Source organism: Tursiops truncatus, chromosome 7, assembly GCF_011762595.2.
Source record: "Tursiops truncatus isolate mTurTru1 chromosome 7, mTurTru1.mat.Y, whole genome shotgun sequence".
In the NCBI taxonomy this organism is placed as follows: Eukaryota; Metazoa; Chordata; class Mammalia; order Artiodactyla; family Delphinidae; genus Tursiops; species Tursiops truncatus.
Genome location: NC_047040.1, coordinates 23,484,923 through 23,505,975, shown reverse-complemented (window position 1 = coordinate 23,505,975; position 21,053 = coordinate 23,484,923). Strand labels below are relative to the sequence as shown.

The following is a 21,053-nucleotide window of genomic DNA, read 5'->3' as shown; positions in this document are numbered from 1 at the left end:
ATTTTTAAAGTATTTTATCTGTCTGTCATTTATCTACCTATTTTTCGTTCAGTTTGAACAGAAGTTGGTATGGCAGTAGAAATTCTTCAGATTAAATGTAATTCGCCCTGTAGTTAGGAAACAATGACTTGATTGTCATTTACTCTGAACTTTGGGAAAAAGACTAATTAATTGTTATTTAATCTGAATTTAAGGAATAAGATAAAACTTAGACTCACTTGGAGTAGTTATCAAAAAATTTTAAATGTACCATATTTTTTGACTATCAAAGTGATGCGCTTATTACAGAAAAATTTTAAATGATAAAATGTTTTAAAAATTATTCATAATTGCTACCACCTAGAGAGAATATTAATGTTTTAGTAGTCAAATTTCTTACCTGAAAAGGGTTTATAATTCTACATTTACTCTTGTCTGGTATGTAGAATAATAGAAAAATTCCTAGGAGAAACTATGAAATAGTGAATTATTGTCAGCTAGATGTTTGAAGTGATAGTTTTGTTACATTTTTCTGTGTTGTAATGGAAAGTAATATGTATCAAATATTTACAAGAAACTACACAGAAAGCACTTTAGTATTACATATTATGAGAGAAAACTTTTTTTGTGCAAATTATATAAGCTCAGAAAGTTTATCAGTGTGCTGGTTTTTATTATGTTTGTGTTAGCTGATGTTTGATTTCATATGAGGTTGCAATTTGAATACGATGATACCTATTTCCAAAGTAGGTATAAAAATACATATAATTGTATTTTATGATATCTTGTAAATTATGATAGGAAACTATGAATTCAGTAAGAACTTCTAGAAATTGGAAATGTTTTATGAAGTGAAAAACTGTGAAAGCTGACTTCAGCATCACAAACAGATGTCATATATAGTAGAGCAAAGGTTTTAGTTTAATTAATTGCTTTTTAAATTGGGTATTTTTTGTTGCTCAGAATTTCACTACAAGATGTCATTTTCTTATGACTATGTAGTATATGGTCTAGTTTAGAAAGATATATTATCATTTCAAATATAACCTCTTTCCCTTTATCTCTGTTACCTTTTTGTGAATTCCAATTAGATGTGTACTTGATCTCATTTTAGCTTCCTAATCTCTTAGATATTTTCTGTTTATCTCCCTGTCATAAACTATGGATAATTTCTTCAGAACATTTTTTTCAGTTAAGTAATTCTTTTTTCAGCTGTGTTTAATCTATAATGGAGTTAAGGACTGGCACAATATAGGTACTTACGTATTTGTTAAATGAATATATTCATGCATATCTGACAGTTAACCAGGGGCCTGAACATGTTCTGTTAACATTGATTGAATGTATGCATACATGAAGAAATGGTTGAATGGGTGAAATTTTGCACTGGGAGTACAATAACTATAATTTCTATGAGTGAAAATTTGTTTATTTATTTGATGTTTACTAAGGAATTGTATCTTCCTTAAGATAGTGACTGTGCCCAAGTAAAATTTGGGAAACTGCATAGTAGCAGTCAGTACTATAGGCCTTTTCATTAACAAGCATTAGATGATAAGCATGAGGATCCTGTGATGGAGAAATGGACTTTGCCAGGGTGTTACTAAACATTAAGAAGCACTATGTGGAATTTGAAAATTATATGCACTTTTATGAATGTGACAAGGACCCAATGTTTGAGTCTCTCATTTGTTCTACAAATCTTTGTATAAAGTGATATTTATCTGTTAGAGAGTGGGAATCATGTTTATTATTGGTACATTGAGAAATAATTAAGTGTTACTTTTCTTTCAATTACACATACACTATGCAATGTGTATTCTCATGTTTTGGTTGCAAATGTCGATTTTTTTCCTAAAATATTTTTATAAAGTATAAATTCTTGTAATTTCATTTTGATTGTGGAACAACTACATATCCTTATATATAAACCAAGCCCTTTTTGATTTTTTACTTTCATTTATCCTTACCATTTTGTTTGTTTCTTGCTTTTTATTTTATTTCTTTCACGAAGTGGTGCTTAGTAATGTTTTGCATGCTATCTGAGGTCTGCTCGTATTCCTAGAATTATCTACTGGAATCCTGGATTTCTCTCCTTACTGCTTTCTCCTTTCTTCCCTGTAGATATTACTATACAAATTCTCCTTATATGTAAAAGGGAACAAAAGGTAGTGACCTTCACAGGGTTAATGACAGGATTTCATGAAATAATACGTGTAAATTGTTTAGACCAGTACCTGTTAGATAGTAAAACATCAATGAGGCATAAATGCTAATGACTATTATTTTAAATTATTATTATTATCAGGCTTTCACTCTTGGCTGTTGAAGAGGAAAATACAATAAAAGAGAATTTGAAGTGAAAATTTTTCTCTAATCTCAATGAGCTGTAGTTGTTGCCTTTTCTCCACATTTTGACTTCCAGATGCTGTGGGGCTCTAACTTGTAGCACCGTAGAGCGAGGACATGCAGTCTGGATACCCTAGTGTTAGAAGTTTTAAAAGTACTTTCATGTAGTACTAACTTATGCAGCATTCGGCTTTTATGTTATTGTGGGGATTATTTTGATGGTTTTCTTCCTTGAAACTGGTACTGAATAGGAAAAATTAGATCAGGAAAGAAACTAAATGTTAGCATATGCTTCCTTACTTTATAACATCAGGATTCTTTGAGAGTCTTGACATTGAAATCATCCACATATTTTTGTGTTCATCATCTTTTCTCTATTATAAATTAATGTTATAAATTAGAACATTTAGTCACTTAATTATGAGTTAATAATGATTATAACCATATTAGTTATTTGAAATCAGCTGGCTGTTTAGAAATACAGGGGGAAATTATGTATACCTGAACATGTATATGTATATGGAAAGATGTGAAAAAGAAACAGACTTTTCCTGTCACTTTTCTTTTTACCTCAGATGATTCCTTTATGTCCAGGAGACTGTGGGGACCAATGTTACAACTGTATTGGAATGTTACCCTGTTTTTTCTTTTCTTTTTTTCTCAACATTGTGAAGCATAGAGAATATTTTATTAATACAATATTCATTTAAAAATCTCTTTGTTTATTATACAGTTCCACTTGGGAAATTTTGTCATTGCTTAGCATTCTCTCCTTTGACTCCCTTCAACTTTTGTTTATAAACACATGAAACCTCATGATAACAGGAATTTAGATATAATGTTACTGGAGATTGGCTCACATGCTTTTCAACTGCTTGCAATGCTGTTTCACTAACCTTGCGGCAATGCCACCCTGCATTTTTGGGAAATGAATTTGAGACTTCATTTAAAACATTTTAGTATGATTTTAATATTATTAGTTTAATACTTCAAAAAATACGTGTATAATGAATTTGGCTTTCTTATTTTTTTGGTTATAATATTTCTTACAAACAGTATAAACATTAAGAGTAAACTGTATTATCTTATAGTTGTTCCGAATTGTGAAAAGGAAAATGCACCAGAAGGTCCTACTCAGAAAGGTCTTCGTGAAGCCAGAGAACAAAGCAAACGTAAAACAAAGATGAAAGTTAATACAAAGGTATGATATTTTTGTTTCCATTAATTCATACTTAACTCTCAGATATTCAGATTCACGGACTCATATCATTATTATATTGGAAAAGTAATTTAGAAGTTATGTATTCCAAACCACTTGGTCTATAGATAGAAAATGGAGGTTCTTAAATGTTACTAGTAACTAGTTAATTGAGGGACACACATTTATTAGTGGCAGAGACAGCTCAGTGAATCACTCTGCCACTTACTCAAACTTAATCATGGCCATTTCTGCTCACCTGCTCACTCTTCTGCTTAAAATTACCTTTGTCCAAAAGAAATAACTATCAGATCATCCCTTATTTATTTTCTCATACTATAACTTCAAACTTTCATTAGTCTTTTCAAAAAGAAGAATGGAAAGAATTATACCCCATTTAAGAATCTCTTTATATCTGAGCGCCTTTGCTGTGCATCAGGATGAGAGTTAAAATCTTCCGTGATTACAGAAAAAATGATATTAAAAATGTCTGGTCTGGGGCTTCCCTTGTGGCGCAGTGGTTGAGAGTCCGCCTGCCGATGCAGGGGACACGGGTTTGTGCCCTGGTCCAGGAAGATCCCACATGCCGTGGAGCGGCTGGGCCCGTGAGCCATGGCCGCTGAGCCTGCGCGTCCGGAGCCTGTGCTCCGCAACGGGAGAGGCCACAACAGTGAGAGGCCCGCGTACTGCAAAAAAAATGTCTGGTCAAAGAGATAAAAAATGAAGAAAGAAAATTACACAAAACCTATGAAGGGTGTAGTTTCTTGTCATGAAAATTGCATAAAAGTTTAGCTGAGGTAATGAATGTTTTTATAAATACCTTTGAGTTCTAAAATATCTGACATTTAAAAATGAAAGCATTTACAAATATAACTTTTTTAGTGTAGTAATGCTATAAGAACAACAGATTTTTATGAATTCAAATAATCATTTACTTAGCTAATATCTATAACATTTTTCTTCCTCAAAGGTATGCATTGGAATCTAGTATCATATATAATATTTGAATAAAATATAGACTAAATGCTTTTAGGTTATACTAAGGCTTTGATAATCACTTTCTAGTGATATTTAGACTACTATTTTACTGTTCCTCTATCATCAATACTAATTATTTAGGTTTATGGTATTTGAGGGAAATCCCCTCTTTTAGTCAGTCTGCCTCAGGTTCCCCATGTCTCCAAGGTCCCATCAGGACAGACCCTCTTTTGTCACCATAAAGCTTTCCCACTTCTCCGCCTGCCTGTAATTTGAGTCTCTGCCTAATGCAGTCAGTGGCAGTAGATGACTCCATTGCTGTCACTAAGTAGTGCTTGTTCTTGTTTGGATAATCTTTATCTCCACAGAGGCTAGTAAGTCAGGGAGCAAATAAAAGACTCGCAATAATAAAAAAAATTCAGAGTTAAGGATTCTGAGTGTGATAGTGGTGGTTGTCATGAGAAACATTTTCATCTTCTGACGTGGCATAGGCATTCTTTTTCAGGTAGTAAGTCGTACTTAGAAATGACTGTTTCAGGTCAGTAGTGAAATATATTCAGCTCTGTGTCATAATCAAAATTCCAAACTTGCATGAGTTTCTTCTTCATTTAAGAATGTGTGAAGGGTGACTGTGGGCTGTCTGTAAGTGGGTGACAGGATCAGCTGCCAGGGACATTGGAACAGAGCAGGCAGGAAGGCTGGGCAGGCCATAGCCCCAACAGTGGCCAAATAAATAGAGAAATTTTGGAACTTTGGGATTAAAGCATAGTATATTTGACAGAGGCTGCCTTTCCTTTCCCACACCCCACCCTCACATCCTACCATTCTCTCCTATGGTATGGTGCCAGATCTCATGTGTGTCAGGGGCAGGGGTGCTCTAATGTCATTCCAAGCTTTGCTCTTGTCTTCAATCTCAACATGTAAGTGTGCATCTCTCAAGATAGTTTGCCTCCTTTCATTAGCAATCAATTCTTGGGTTTTAGTCTACATATAAAAGTTTTATCGTGTGTCCTCTGTATAAAAGTGAAGAAAAAATAGGGTAGGAGGAATGTTTTATTCACTTTTGCAATTTTAAAAGCAGTTACTTAATGAATTTTTCTGACATTTTGCCTTTTCATTCAGGCAAAGTCAGGAAATCATTTTGGGTTTAAGTCAGAAAAAACTAGTTTAGATCGTTTGAACAAAATAACCTTAATACATGGAATTGATTACATAGGTGACAGAAGAGCTAAGATGTCATCTAGGGGACAGGAAGACAACTCAGAGATTGTCAACGGCAGGACACTTTTTTTGTGTTGGAGGCACAGTGGGAGAGCATTGTTACCAGCCTCGAGGAACTGGGTCCATCAGGTAGGAGGACTGTGAAGGAGGAGGCTGTCTTGTAGGAGCTGGAGATATGCGAGGGATGCAGGGCATGGGGGGAGGAACTTCTAACACACAATACCAGGGGAGGGATTAGAAAAAAACTCATTAATTAATATGTATGTGACAGAAATATTTATAGCTGAATAGTTTATTTCCAGCCATGACATATACTTGATATACTTCTTCCTTCTTTTAGTTCTCATTCAGGGTTTGTGTTTTGCTTAGCCAGTGCTCATTGGAGTTCTTTATGTGGTGAGTGGACCCATATCTTTAATCCTGAAAGGTCTGAGTATTTAGTGGTCCTGCTATCTTGGATTGTTATAGTTTTCCATTGATATTTACTACTTAACGTGGATGTACTAAGGGTGTCCCAGATTTTTTTCTGGGTTCCAGAAGGTCCTCTCCAAATCCATCATTTAGCAGCAACCATGTCAAAAAGTACAAAACAGTCACACAAATCTCTGAATCACTAGATGTCAGACTTAGTTTTAATCTGATGATGCCTTCCCTCTGTGCCACAATAGACGCACCTTTCTCTTTTGAACTAAGCCATTGAATAGCAGAGCCTAAGGTTGCTGGCACAGGAGGCAAACTCTTTGCAGGTTGGTTATGAGATGTAATAATTAGAGGGGCTACATCTGTTGCTGTGAACCCTTGGTTTCTGTGACTGTGTGAAAACAACACTGGTGGCGTTTCTAAACTAACACTGCAGCTGATTTTTTAATAAGCTATTCTGCTATTCCATCAGGGCATCTGTTTCTGCGGGATGGCCTATCATTAATTCTGTGGGTGTTAGCCCATAACCATATTTCTTGTACTGTAAAATGCATACTTTGGTCATAAGCATGAATTGTATTTCATGACAATGTATAAGGGAATTTCTAAGTATTTGGATTGTGGTGCACTCAGAGCAGTGAAAGCAAATATCCCATCTGAAATAGTAGTTGCCATTGTAGACCACGCCTTACTAATTTTACAGTAATCCACAGTCATTTTGTGAGAGCCATCAATTTTCTGCAAAGGCTGAACTGGTAATTAATGAGGATGCGATGGATATCTATCCTCTATATCTTTCCACTACTTTATTGTGGCACACATTTCTGTAATTCCCACAGGACTGTGATTTGCTTTTAGTTTACTCTTTTGGTAGGTTAATTTCTAGGGCTTCTGCTTGATCCTTCCTACCATAGTAGCACTTACTTCATAAAACAGTGAGCCAATGAGGAGATTTTACTAATTGACTAGTATGTCTATTCCAGGTGTACAGTCAGAAACTGAGGAAGTAACCAGGGAACAAGTCCACAAACCCACTGGGTTTACTGCGAAACAGACTGGAGCCAAAATACCATTTATCATGAGTCTATCATAACCTCCTAGTCTGACTATTGGATGGTGTTTTTATGTTTCCAGTAAAGGGAATGCACTCAAAGTTAATATCTAATTATCTCTGAAAGGTCTAAGGTAAAAGAATTGCCCTTGTAAATGGCTACTGTCCCTTCAGGGAAGACTTGGAAGGTGATTTAGAGTCATGTTTTTGTTTCCTAAGTGAACCTTGCATGATATGATGAATACATATTTGTCCAGTGAAAACAGATCAGTAACCCCTCCAAAATGAGAGGTTCAAAATAATGTCTGCCACCAGGTGGCAGGCTGGCTTCGCATGGTGAGGCGCCATAGCAAGGGTTCCACGTTGGCTTCTGCTGTTGGCAAGCTGGACATTTAAAAGCACTGAGTGGTGGCCAATAAATTTTGCTTAGGGAAAGTCCTTGTTACTGAGCCTGTGCATAGTCTTCATACTTGAAGACTTCATAGCTTATCGGGCCAGAGCAGTAGGGGGTCCTCTTTGGCAGAATTATAATCCAGTGACTGTCCATTCGTAGCAGAGATGGCATTATCATGCAAGCCCATCTAGAAACTAGGCTAGATGTTTCTTCTTTCTCTGTTACCTGGTCATTGTGAACTCACAAAGCCATAGGTATAGTAGGACATATGGCATTGAAACGAGAGTGGAAATTTGGGATTTTAAGCTGCCAGCTCATGTAATTTACTTGTACCTTTCTGAAGTGCTCAAGCACAATTTCAATTATAATTATTCCTTTTTAAGATGAACTGGGATTTTTTGCATGTCCAGAATCATGGCTTTGAGGACATACAGCATTCCTAGGTCATGAAAAATAACTCAGGTCATAAGTCCTTAGACTCTACCAGAGCTCAGGAGCATACTGGGATCTGACTCCTTTTAAAGGAGAACTGATAGGAATAGTGATCAACAGAGATGAGCATGCCTTTTCTCTAGAAGTCTAGAGGTCAGTACTGCAGTTCTGCTGGAGCTGTTTATAGTCTTTCTTACAGCATCCTTATTTTCCACAGATAATTTGAGCACCATTGGATCTGCTGGGCTATAAGACCGAAGGGGCAGGTAGGATGTCTTGTATCATACCCTGGACCTGTTGCAAAACTTTTCTTGGTCCAGACATCATTTAAACTATGTTCTTTGTTCAAGATAGAGGATACAATAAGCAGCAGCTTGCCTTTTGTTTAGAAGCATTATCTCAACATGCTCTAGTCAGAATTTTCTTGGTGTTTATTTCTTCTCTGGCACACATGTGTCTTATTAAGACATCTAGGGTACTTGCCACTTCTTGCTCACCAGACCCATTTAGGGTGATTTCATTTATATAGTGGAAAGTATAAGATGAGCAGGATTACTATAATTTGATGGTGAATAGAGAAATTTACATGGCCCTGAGGGAAAGGAGTTACGTTTACTTCTGTCTTTGCCATGTAGAGATAGGGGATTATATGGGAATATAATGGTAACTGCCACATCGACATCCTTTGGCAAATTTCTGCCAGCACTCCCCCCTGCCCTGCCTCAGTTTGCAATATTATTTTTGGTTATATTGATCAGAGAAGGGAGCAGTTTCAGAGCCATTCACTTGGCATTTCCAACTACAGCAACCTTTATTCCATAGGTCAAGAACTAATGATGGAGTTCTGACAGTTACCATGTATGTTCTTGCAAATTACTTATTTGGAGACTAAGGAAATGACAAGCAGGTGGGTTCATGGTTCCTATCTCAGGAGCCAGACCTGAGCCAATACTTTATTACCTGCTCTCCATATTCCTCAATGCTAATGGGGGGCATCATAACACTGTACATTCTTGAGTATCAATACCATGCTAGACCCTATTTCAACAATTTCAAATGTGTGGGGTATTCCTTCTTCTTCTGTGTGTGTAGCTGTCTGAGTAAATTATCATATATACTTGCTTTTGTGTTGTAGGATCCTTCTTCCTAGAGGCCTGGCCAAAAGGCTCAGTGTGTAAAAACTGGCTCGGGTCTGGAAATCAGGCAAGAGATTGTGGCTTTTTATGGGATGGCTGCCTTCAGCATCTTGATAATCAATCCTCAATTTCTTCTTGTTATACAGACTGAGCATTACCCTTGTTGGATTCCTATATTTCCCAAGCATTACCTTTGCTGGCCTGTAAGGATGTTGATTCTATTAATTATCTCCCTAGCTGTCTCTGGATCAGGCTCTCGCATAGCTACTCTGATCTTTTCCATAATTGTGCCCACCTTGCTTTTGATATTTACGTGCTCCCATCGGACCTTTCTTTTCACGGGCTCCTGTCATTCCCATTGGTTTCAGGGACCCTGGTTCTCTAATAACATCTACCATCATCCTAGAGGACAGCCACAACTGAGTTTCTCAGTGATGTTGCTGCCCCCCTCTCCAGCACAATCTTTGATGCTTTCATAGTTGCTATAGCCTCTGGACATCCTGTGGTTATCTCATGGGTTTTTCAGCCTTGAATAGTATGCCCACTGTCACATGCTCATTTATCTGAGTCTTTTGATGCTTTTTTCCACTATTTTTCATGGTAGATTTGGCATTTCTACTTTATTTAGCTAGGCCATCACTTTTTTGAAGCTTTTAGGAGCCCTCCTAGCATCTTACTAACACCAGCGTCTTTCCCAGGGGGCTAAATGCTATGTCAGAGGAGAGTAGTCCCATATTTATAAATTCTCCCTTGTCCAACTTTATGTTCTAGCTCCTTTGCCTCAACAGCCTCAGAATATAGGCCTACATGTACTCTCTTGGCACTCATAGGTACATGTTGGCTAATTCCTACAATTCCTTTGGGAGTAGTTCTTTTTCTGTCTAAACAGAGTCAGTACTTCCCTGGCTAGGTTATATTGTAAATTAAATGGATTTTGGTCAGTTGTCCAGTGATGAGGTGGGGAATATATTGTAAGAGGGGTATGAGCTGTCTTGCAAGGCAGAGGACTGAATTGCTTTTGGTCAAGGGAGGCATGCTAGCCTTTAACAGGGAGGATCAGGCCACTTTTTAGGTTTACAGAATAAAGGGAAATCTGAAGACAAGATTTTCAAGTGCTTTGTCTCAGATTTCTCTGTACCATCTCTATCTACTCTGTATATTTCCTCATGATTTTCTATCAAGCTATTTTCTTGTTGTCAAAATAAAACATTAAAAAAGAAAATATTTCATAAATACTATAGATGACTCAAATTAACTTGAGTTTTATTCTATAACTCTTTTTTGGAACTGAGAATACATTAATTTTCTCCACTAAATCCATGTAATAGAGTTGCTATTCCTAAAATGACTTTTCTAATTCCATAATATATTTTCAATTATAACTTCTTTGCTGATGACTTTCAAACCTACATATTGCCATACTCAGCTTTTATAATAATTTCCATTTTGATATAGTACCATTACCTCAAAATTAACATGACAATTCACAAATCATCATATTTCATAAATAGGCTAATTTCTTCATTTTTAAAATGCCTTTTTTTTTTTTTTTTTTTTTTTTTTTTTTTGCGGTACGCAGACCTCTCACTGCTGTGGCCTCACCCCTTGCAGAGCACAGGCTCCGGACGCTCAGGCTCAGCGGCCATGGCTCACAGGCCCAGCCGCTCTGCGGCATGTGGGATCTTCCCGGGCCGGGGCACGAACCCGTGTCCCCCGCACTGGCAGGAGGACTCTCAACCACTGCGCCACCAGGGAAGCCCTAAAATGCCTTTTAATAGTGTTTGCATTCTACTAATTCAGTCAGTTGAAAAATATGACATTATCATCTTTGATCCTATCCTTCCAGTGTCTCCCAAGCTCCCATTGATGCCTTTTTCACATTAATTGGTAGCTTCTGCACTTAAAAAAAATAAATTTATTTATTTTATTTATTTGTTTTTGGCTGTACTGAGTCTTTGTTGCTACGTGCGGGCTTTCTCTAGTCGCGGCGAGCGGGGCCTACTCTTCATTGTGGTGCGCGGGCTTCTCATTGCGGTGGTTTCTCTTGTTGTGGAGCACGGGCTCTAGGTGCATGGGCTTCAGTATTTGTGGCTCGTGGGCTCAGTAGTTGTGGCTCGTGGGCTTAGCTGCTCCAAAGCATGTGGGATCTTCCCAGACCAGGGATCAAACCCGTGTCCCCTGCATTGGCAGGTGGATTCTTAACCACTGCGCTACCAGGGAAGCCCAGGTTCTGCATTTTTAAATGGAGGTGGGGGTGGTGAAGGGAGATTTAGGGGTTCAAAATCTGATTGTAAAGGGTCTAACAAACTTATCTGGAAGCTTCATTCGCAGAGCAAATTTACTTAAATTAATGTTTATTTTGGTTGGATTTGGGGGATCTGGTAGAGGTTATAGGGGACTTTCAAAAACCACCTTCAAACCACCTATTGCTCTACTCCTTTTTCCTTTTAATTATGACTCCCACCCTTCTAAAGCTGGTCTCTGTGGACTACCTTAGCTGCTTCCTAGACTGTTCTCCAGTAGTCCATTCCGTGTGGTATTGAATAATTCTTCCTTAAATGTGCCTTTGTAAACTGGATTAATCCTCCTTAGACAATTGTATATATTTACTTCTCAAGCCAGTTAGCTATCTGGCTTCCTGATATTCCATGTTAATTTCTCTGTATTTTTCTATAACATATGAGATTGTACTCTAAAGTAAATTCTTACGGTTTAAACTATCTTTTTTTGAATTAAGGAAACGAATTGTGTTAATAGTGGAAAAGTGGTTTTTCTTCTTTCTTTAAGCCAATCAGTGAGTTACTAAAATAGTCAACGGGTTAGTTTTTGTGAAGATAACTATACTTTATAACGTACTTTCTTTCTATCTGTGAAATATATTTTACTCTAAAAGAAATAAGAATCATTATGCAGTTAATTGAATGTCTTTTGCAATCACATAAGTCACAGTTAAGAGAAAGAAATTACTACTTTAATGAGACTTTGAATGATTATGCAGGTGAAACTTTAAATGTATCAACATATTTATTAAAGAGAAGTGAAATAGAAGAATTCCATATAGATTTGAATAGATTTAAATAGATTTGAGTAGATTTAAAAGGTAATATTAGATGTAGAATGTATTTTTTCATTGTAGAGGGAAAAAAAGAGAATCACATGGAATCCACTGTAGTTCAAATATGTTGCTTTAATTACTTGCTGAAGAGTTAAATTTGGAGCTAGATTACAATTTTTGTATGTTAAAAATCTACCACACACTTTGTGTCCTGACCTGTGTACTCAGTGATGATTCAGGAAAAGTGATAAAACACACACACACACACACACACACACACACACACACACACACAAACACAAAACATACCACTGAAAGTATTTCAAGAAATCGGGGAAAATATTAGGAAAGATAAGGGACTGCTAACTGTCCCTTCCATCCTTTTGCTGCCTGATTTATTTCTTAACCTCTTTGGGGTTGGAGTATAGACATGCTCTTTTAAATGAAAAAATCCTATCTAGATTGTTATGCTTCTATCTGAACACAGATTAATATTTTAATACCCCTTATATGTTTTTGTTGGAAACCATGCTTTAAAGTATTGTAAAAATATTATCAAGAAAACATTAATAATTTTTATCCAAATGGGTAAGAACAGAGGACAAGCTGGGAAGGATATATAAACATTGCAATATGTACAACAAAATTTACACAATATTTTATATCTTAAATATTTAAAAATCAAATTTAGAAATAGATACCTGTTACATTTTGGGAAATATTCATGTTTTCTTTATATTTAAATAGAATTTAAGAATCTTATTAAAGGAGCAATTAAAAAGCCTATACTAAAATTTGTAGATTACTTACGCAGCCAAAAGCTGGTTTAGCAACAACTATTCAGAGCTTATTATAAGGAAAACTTTAGCTAAATTTTAGATATTTCCCTAAAAATAGCTTTTAATTACAGTTAATAATTTAAGTTACATTATTTTTTAATCATTTAATTTTGTTTATTAATCAATAAACATGTAATATAAGAATGGCTTTTCAAAACCTAGCTTATACTACCAATATAGTTATTAAAATAACTACTTTCTCATAAGCTATGGATGAGTTTTCATATGCTATTGATTAGTTTTTATACTTGTCCATTTATCCTAACTTCTTTTAGGTCTTAGAAATTGTGCATGTATATATGTGTATCTCTATATATCACATATATGTTTTGTTAAGGGAGAAAATTACTTTTTATCCTTAATTTAATACTTTTATAACTTATTCTTGTATGAGTTAACTATCACAATCCATTTTTTTCCTTCAGCATAGCGTCTGTGTAGCATGTACTTTGTCAGAAACTGTTTTAGAGTTTGAATTATTTGGAAGCCTAGTCTGTATGTGAAACACAGGTCTACCACTTATTACTTGTACAAACCTGGGCAAATTACTTGACTTATATGCTTCCATCTTTATAAATTGGGAAGAATAATATGTGCATCAACAGGTGTTTGTCATGATTCAATGAAATAACATAAGTAATATATCTAGCACAGTACCTGTTACAGAGTTGATATGAATTAAAGGATAGTGTTCCTGTAGAAAAGGTTATTTACCAGGAGAAGATAAATAATACTTAATTGCTAATACTATTTTATTCTTTTGTGTTAAACATGATATGGGTAACACTGAATAGAAGTCTGTTAACACTTCTAGATTCATTACTTTTTTAACCATTTTTGTCATTTTATTATATAATGGCCTGAATAATTTAGCAATAGCTTTCTTTGATTGTATGTGGTTTCCCTGATTCAGATTTTATCCGCATTGAGATATGGACATTAGTGCATTAAGGTGGCTAATTCTGATCTTCTAATGTTTACATGTTTGCTGTTATATGTGTGAAAGTGCTACTATGCTTATAAAAATTGTACACAACTCTCAACTTCTTTAGGTGCTATTTTATATTTTGATTCACTTAATGAAAACATGGAATCTTATTTAATATCTTTGCCATGATATCTGTTGGTGTTTATATGAAATAGATTATAGTTTAAATATAATGATATGAAAATGTAAAGAGGAGAGAAAGGTCCCTTCAACTCTGGTATGTCAGCGTATGTCATCATGTTGTGTTTTGCCACACTGGCCATGGTAATGGTGCACTTCAAAAGCAATTAAACACACTTACATGCTGATACCTTGCCTTATTAGAGCGAGTTTAGTCGCATTTTGTATTGTATTCTTGAATATTGCTAAGCAGTTATTACTGCTTTTGCCTGAAGTATTGTGATTCTGGCACCAACCAAGGATCTGGTTGACATTTGGCCAATAATTATGAATATTACATTAAAATGTTAAATCATTCTATTTACCAGACATAAAGTTGAAAAAAAGGAAATTAGTTTTGTATTATTTTTAGAGTTTAGAAATATGGAATGCATTAAAAAGTCTAAAACCATGCGCAAATAGGAATTTTAATGCCTATAATTTGATATGTTTTGTTTAATGTTTTTATGTTTTGTTTAATGTTTTAATAATTTTGAATGTTTTTAACAGTTGAAATAATTCATTAAAAATCCCTAAGGAAATATATCAATCAAAATATTTATTCATAATATCGTGCCATGTTAAATGTATAAGGATTAAGTCAACTTGTTTATAATTCTGATCTGAGTAGAAAATCAAATAAATGGAAATACATTATTACACTAAATATATTCTGCTTTACATAAAAAGGAGTAGATGTTAATCAGAATGATAGTAATTAAGAAATACTAATTATTCTCAGGTTTTTAACTCTCCTATTTATTTTGAATTATGCGTAAGCATGAAGGATTTAGAAAATACAATAATGAGATTGCAATGAAAAAAATGCTTAGGTTTTTACATTTTCAAAACTTCAGTCAATATCAATATCTACAGTTTAAAATATAAATGTGTTCAAGTAATATTTCCTTAATCTAATATACTGTATTTGACTATAATATATAAATTATATGTTATATGTATTTACATATATATATATATAAATAACATAAATGCAAGTTATAGACTATGTATCTAGTCTTATACAACTTGCTTTTTCTTTTTGGTGTTTTATTTCTAAGATTCTTCCACATTCTTATATGAGGCTTGTAATTCATTTCACACTATTTACTTTTCTCTTCTGTTATTAATGGATGTTCAAGTTGTTTTCAAAATCCTGGTCCAATAAACATGCTGCCATGAATATTCTTGTACACACCTCCAGGTGCACATATGCAAAGTTTTCTGTAGGATATTAATCTAGGAGTAGAATTGTTGGAGAGATGAGGATTTAACTAGATGATGTCATATTCTTCTTGAAATTAGTTGGACATGTCTACAAACCCATACATAGAATTCCTCTTACTCTATGTCCTTTCCAACACTTGGTATTACCAGGGTTCTTTATTTTTGCCAATCTAATAAGTAAAACATGTTACCACATGGGGTCTTAATTTTCATTTTTCTGATTAATAATTAAATTTAACAGGTTCCCTTTTGTTTACAGACATTTCATATGTTAGATGCTTTGAAATGTCAGTTCATATCTTTTGCCCATTTTTTATTAGGTTCTTGATCTCTGAAGAATATTTGCAGTGTATTTTAGGTATTGATTCCTAGGTCCGTTGCATGATTGTAGAAATCTTGTCACAGATGGTGACTTATATTTTCTATTTCTTTATAGTGTCTTTAATGAATAAAAGTTCTTCATTTTTTTATGTTTTACACCTTAAATATATATGATTTTTATTTTTAAAAAAGTAACCCAGCTAAAAGTTCTTCATTTTAATGTAGGTAAATTTATCAATACTTTCTTTTATGGTAACACTTATTGTCATTTGCGTAAGAGATCCTTTCCTACGCCAAAATCAGAATGCTTTGCTTGAATATTTTCTTTTAGTAATTTTGTTTATTATATTTCCTTTTACCAAATAATTTGTGGGTAATTCCTAAAAATATAGGTATTCTCTTACATACACACAATATGATATTTATTTTTTTATCTTATTTTTAAACATCTTTATTGGAGTATAATGGCATTAAATGGTGTGTTAGTTTATGCTGTATAACGAAGTGTATCAACTATACATATATCCCCATATCTCTTCCCTCTCTCCCTATCCTACCCCTCTAGGTGGACACAAAGCACCTAGCTGATCTCCCTGTGCTATGTGGCTGATTCCCACTAGCTATCTATTTTACATTTGGTAGTGTATATATGTCCATGCCACTCTCTCATTTCGTCCCAGCTTACCCTACCCTCTCCCCATGTCCTCAAGTCCATTCTCTATGTCTGCATCTTTATTCCTGTCCTGCCCCTACGTTCTTCAGAACCACTTTTTCTTTTCTTTTGGATTCCATATATATGTGTTAGCTTACAGTATTTGTTTTTCTCTTTCTGACTTACTTCCCTCTATATGACAGACTCTAGGTCCATCCACCTCATTACAAATAACTCAATTTTGTTTCTTTTATTGGCTGAGTAATATTCCATTGTATATATGTGCCACATCTTCTTTATCCATTCATCTCTTGATGGACACTTAGGTTGCTTCCATGTCCTGGCTATTGTAAATAGAGCTGCAATGAACATTGTGGTACATGAATCTTTGAATTATGGTTTTCTCAGGGTACATGCCCAGTGGTGGGATTGCTGGGTCGTATGGTAGTACTATTTTTATTTTTTTAAGGACCCTCCATACTGTTCTCCATAGTGGCTGTATTAATTTACATTCCCACCAACAGTGCAAGAGGGTTCCCTTTTCTCCATACCCTCTCCAGCATTTATGGTTTGTAGATTTTTTTGATGATGGCCATTCTGACTGGTATGAGGTGATACCTCATTGAAGTTTTGATTTACATCATTCTCTAATGATTACTGATGTTGAGCATCCTTTCACGTGTTTGTTGGCAATCTGTATAACTTCTTTGGAGAAATGTCTATTTGGGTCTTCTGCCCATTTTTCGATTGGGTTGTTTGTTTTTTGATACTGAGCTGCATGAGCTGCTTGTAAATTTTGGAGATTAATCCTTTGTCAGCTGCTTCATTTGCAAATATTTTCTCCCAGTCTGAGGGTTGTCTTTTGGTCTTGTTTATGGTTTCCTTTGCTGTGCAAAAGCTTTGAAGTTTCATTAGGTCCCATTTGTTTATTTTTGTTTTTATTTCCATTTCTCTAGGAGGTGGGTCAAAAAGGATATTGCGGTGATTTATGTCATAGAGCATTCTGCCTGTGTTGTCCTCTAAGAGTTTTATAGTGTCTGGCCTTACATTTAGATCTTTAATCCATTTTGAGTTTATTTTTGTGTATGGTGTTAGGGAGTGTTCTAACTTCATTCTTTACATGTAGCTGTCAGGTTTTCCCAGCACCACTTATTGAAGAGGCTGTCTCCTTCAGTTTGTTAATATGGTGTATCACATTGATTGATTTGCGTATATTGAAGAATCCTTGCATTCCTGGAATAAACCCCACTTGATCATGGTGTATGATCCTTTTAATGTGCTTTTGGATTCTGTTTGCTAGTATTTTGTTGAGGATATTTGAATCTGTGTTCATCAGTGAAATTGGCCTGTAGTTTTCTATTTTTGTGACATTTTTGTCTGGTTTTGGTATCAGGATGATGGTGGCCTCGTAGAATGAGTTTAGGAGTGTTCCTCCCTTGGCCATATTTTGGAAGAGTTTGAGAAGGATAGGTGATAGCTCTTCTCTAAATGTTTGATAGAATTCAGTTGTGAAGCCATCTGGTCCTGGGCTTTTGTTTGTTGGATAATTTTTACTCACAATTTCATTTTCAGTGCTTGTGATTGAACTGTTTATATTTTGTATTTCGTCCTGGTTCAGTCTTGGAAGTTGAGCTTTTCTAAGAATTTGTCCATTTCTTCCAGGCTGTTCATTTTATTGGCATAGATTTGCTTGTAGTAATGTCTCATTATCCTTTGTATTTCTGCAGTGTCAGTGGTTACTTCTCCTTTTTCATTTCAAATTCTACAGATTTGGGTCTTCTCCCTTTTTTTCTTGATGAGTCTGGCTAATAGTTTATCATTATTTTTTATCTTCTCAAAGAACCAGCTTTTAGTTTTATTGATCTTTGCTATCGTTTCCTTCATTTCTTTTTCATTTATTTCTGATGTGATCTTTATGATTTCTTTCCTTCTGCTAACTTTGGAGTTTTTTGGTTCTTCTTTCTCTAATTGCTTTAGATGTAAGTTTAGGTTGTTTATTTCAGGTGTTTCTTGTTTTTTGAGGTAGGATTGTATTGCTATAAACTTCCCTCTTAGAACTGCTTTTGCTGCATCCCATAGGTTTTGGGTTGTCATATTTTCATTGTCATTTGTTTCTAGGTATTTTTTGATTTCCTCTTTGATTTCTTCAGTGATCTCTTGGTTATTAAGTAGTGTCTTGTTTAGCCTCCATGTGTTTGTATTTTTTACAGATTTTTTCCTGTAATTGATAATCTAGTCTCATAGCGTTGTGGTCAGAAAAGATACTTGATAGAATTTCAATTTTCTTAAATTTACTAAAGCTTGATTTGTGATCCAAGATATGATCTATCCTGGAGAATGTTACATGAGCTCTTGAGAAGAAAGTATATTCTGTTGTTTTTGGATGGAATGTCCTATAAATATCAATTAAGTCCATCTTGTTTAATGTATCATTTAAAGCTTGTGTTTCTTTATTTATTTTCATTTTGGATGAGCTGTCCCTTGATGAAAGTGGGGTGTTAAAGTCCCCTACTATGATTGTGTTACTGTCGATTTCCCCTTTCATGGCTGTTAGCTTTTGCCTTGAGGTGCTCTTATGTGGGGTACATAAATATTTACAATTGTTATATCTTCTTCTTGGATTGTTCCCTTGATCATTACGTAGTGTCCTTCTTTGTCTCTTCTAATAGTCTTTATTTTAAAGTCTACTTTGTCTGATATGAGAATTGCTACTCCAGCTTTTTTTGATTTCCATTTGCATGGAATATGTTTTTCCATCCCCTCACTTTCAGTCTGTATGTGTCCCTAGGTCTGAAGTGGGTCTCTTGTAGACAGCATATATGTGGGTCTTATTTTTGTATCCGTTCAGCCAGTCCATGTCCTTTGGTTGGAGCATTTAATCCACTTGTATTTAAGGTAGCTATTGATATGTATGTTCTTATTACCATTTTCTTAATTGTTTTGGGTTTGTTATTGTAGGTCTTTTCCTTCTCTTTTGTTTGCTGCCTAGAGAAGTTCCTTTAGCATTTGTTGTAAAGCTGGTTTGGTGGTGCTGAACTCTCTTACCTTTTGCTTGTCTGTAAAGGTTTTAATTTCTCCATCAAATCTCAATGAGATCCTTGCTGGGTAATCTTGGTTGTAGGTTTTTCCCTTTCATCACTTATAATATGTCCTGCCACTCCCTCCTGGCTTGCAGAGTTTCTGCTGAAAGATCAGCTATTTACTGTATGGGGATTCCCTTGTATGTTATTTCTTGTTTTTCCCTTGCTGCTTTTAATATTTTGTCTTTAATTTTTGAAAGTTTAATTAATATGTGTCTTGGCATGTTTCTCCTTGGATTTATCCTGTATGGGACTCTCTGTGCTTCCTGGAGTTCATTGACTATTTCCTTTTCCGTATTAGGGAAGTTTTCAGCTATAATCTCCTCAAATGTTTTCTCAGTCCCTTTCATTTTCTCTTCTTCTGAGACCCCTATAGTCTGAATTTTGGTGCATTTAATATTGTCCTAGAGGTCTCTGAGACTGTCCTCAGTTCTTTTCATTCTTTTTCTTCATTCTGCTCTGCAGTAGTTATTCCCAGTATTTTATCTTTTAGGTCACTTGTCCGTTTTTCTGCCTCATTTAGTCTGCTATTGATTCTGTCTAGAGAAGTTTTAATTGCATTTATTGTGTTGTTCATCATTGTTTGTTTGCTCTTTAGTTCTTCTAGCTTCTTGTGAAACGTTTTTTGTATTTTCTCCATTCTGTTCCCAAGAATTTGGATCACCTTTACTACCATTACTCTGAATTCTTTTTCAGGTAGACTTCTTATTTCCCTTTAATTTGTTTGGTCTGGTGGGTTTTTACATTGTTTCTTCATCTGCTGTGTGTGTTTCTGTGTCTTCTCATTTTGCTTTTCTTACTCTGTTTGGGATCTCCTTTTTGCAGGCTGCAGTTTCGTAGTTCCTGTTGTTTTTGATGTGTGCCCCCCTTGGCTAAGGTTGGTTGCTGGGTTGGGTAGGCTTCCTGGTGGAGGGGACTGGTGCCTCTGTTCTGGTGGTTGAGGTTGTATCTTGTCTTTCCGGTGTGCAGGACCACATCCGGTGGTGTATTTTGGGGTGTCTGTGACCTTATTATGATTTTAGACAGCCTCTCTGCTAATGGGTGGGGCTGTGTTCCTGTCTTGCTAGTTGTTTTGCATAGGGTATCCAGCAGTGTAGCTTTCTGGTTGCTGAGTGGAGCTGGGTCTTAGCATTGAGATAGAGATCTCTGGGAGAACTTTTGACATTTGATATTACGTGGAGCTGGGAGGTCTCTGGTGGACCAATATCCTGAACTCGGCTCTCCCACCTCAGAGGCACAGGCCTGACACCTGGCTGGGGCACCAAGACCCTGTCAACCACACGGCTCAGAAGAAAAGGGAGAAAAAAACACAAAGAAAGAGTGAAAAAATAAAATAAAGTTATTAAAATAAGAAATAAAAAAATTATTGAAAATAAAAAAAATTTTTAAAGTAATAAAAAATAAAAAAGAAAGAAAGAAGAGAGCAACCAAACCAAAAAAGAAATCCACCAATGATAACAAGCACTAAAAACTATACAAAATGAAAAAAAAACCAGACAGGCGGAACCCTAGGACAAATGGTAAAAGTGAAGCTATGCAGACAAAATCACACAAAGAAGCATACACATACATGG

The 21,053-nt window shown here is 35.3% G+C and overlaps 1 protein-coding gene across 1 annotated transcript in view; it reads left to right on the top strand.

Moving 5' to 3' along the window:
• SPAG16 (sperm associated antigen 16) overlaps positions 1–21,053 on the top strand; it is an 869,771-nt gene that overhangs the window by 47,146 nt on the left and 801,572 nt on the right. Inside the window, exon 9 of the mRNA XM_033859808.2 lies at positions 3,420–3,529. Coding sequence (XP_033715699.2) covers positions 3,420–3,529 — 110 coding nt within the window. The remainder of the gene's footprint in view (positions 1–3,419; positions 3,530–21,053) is intronic.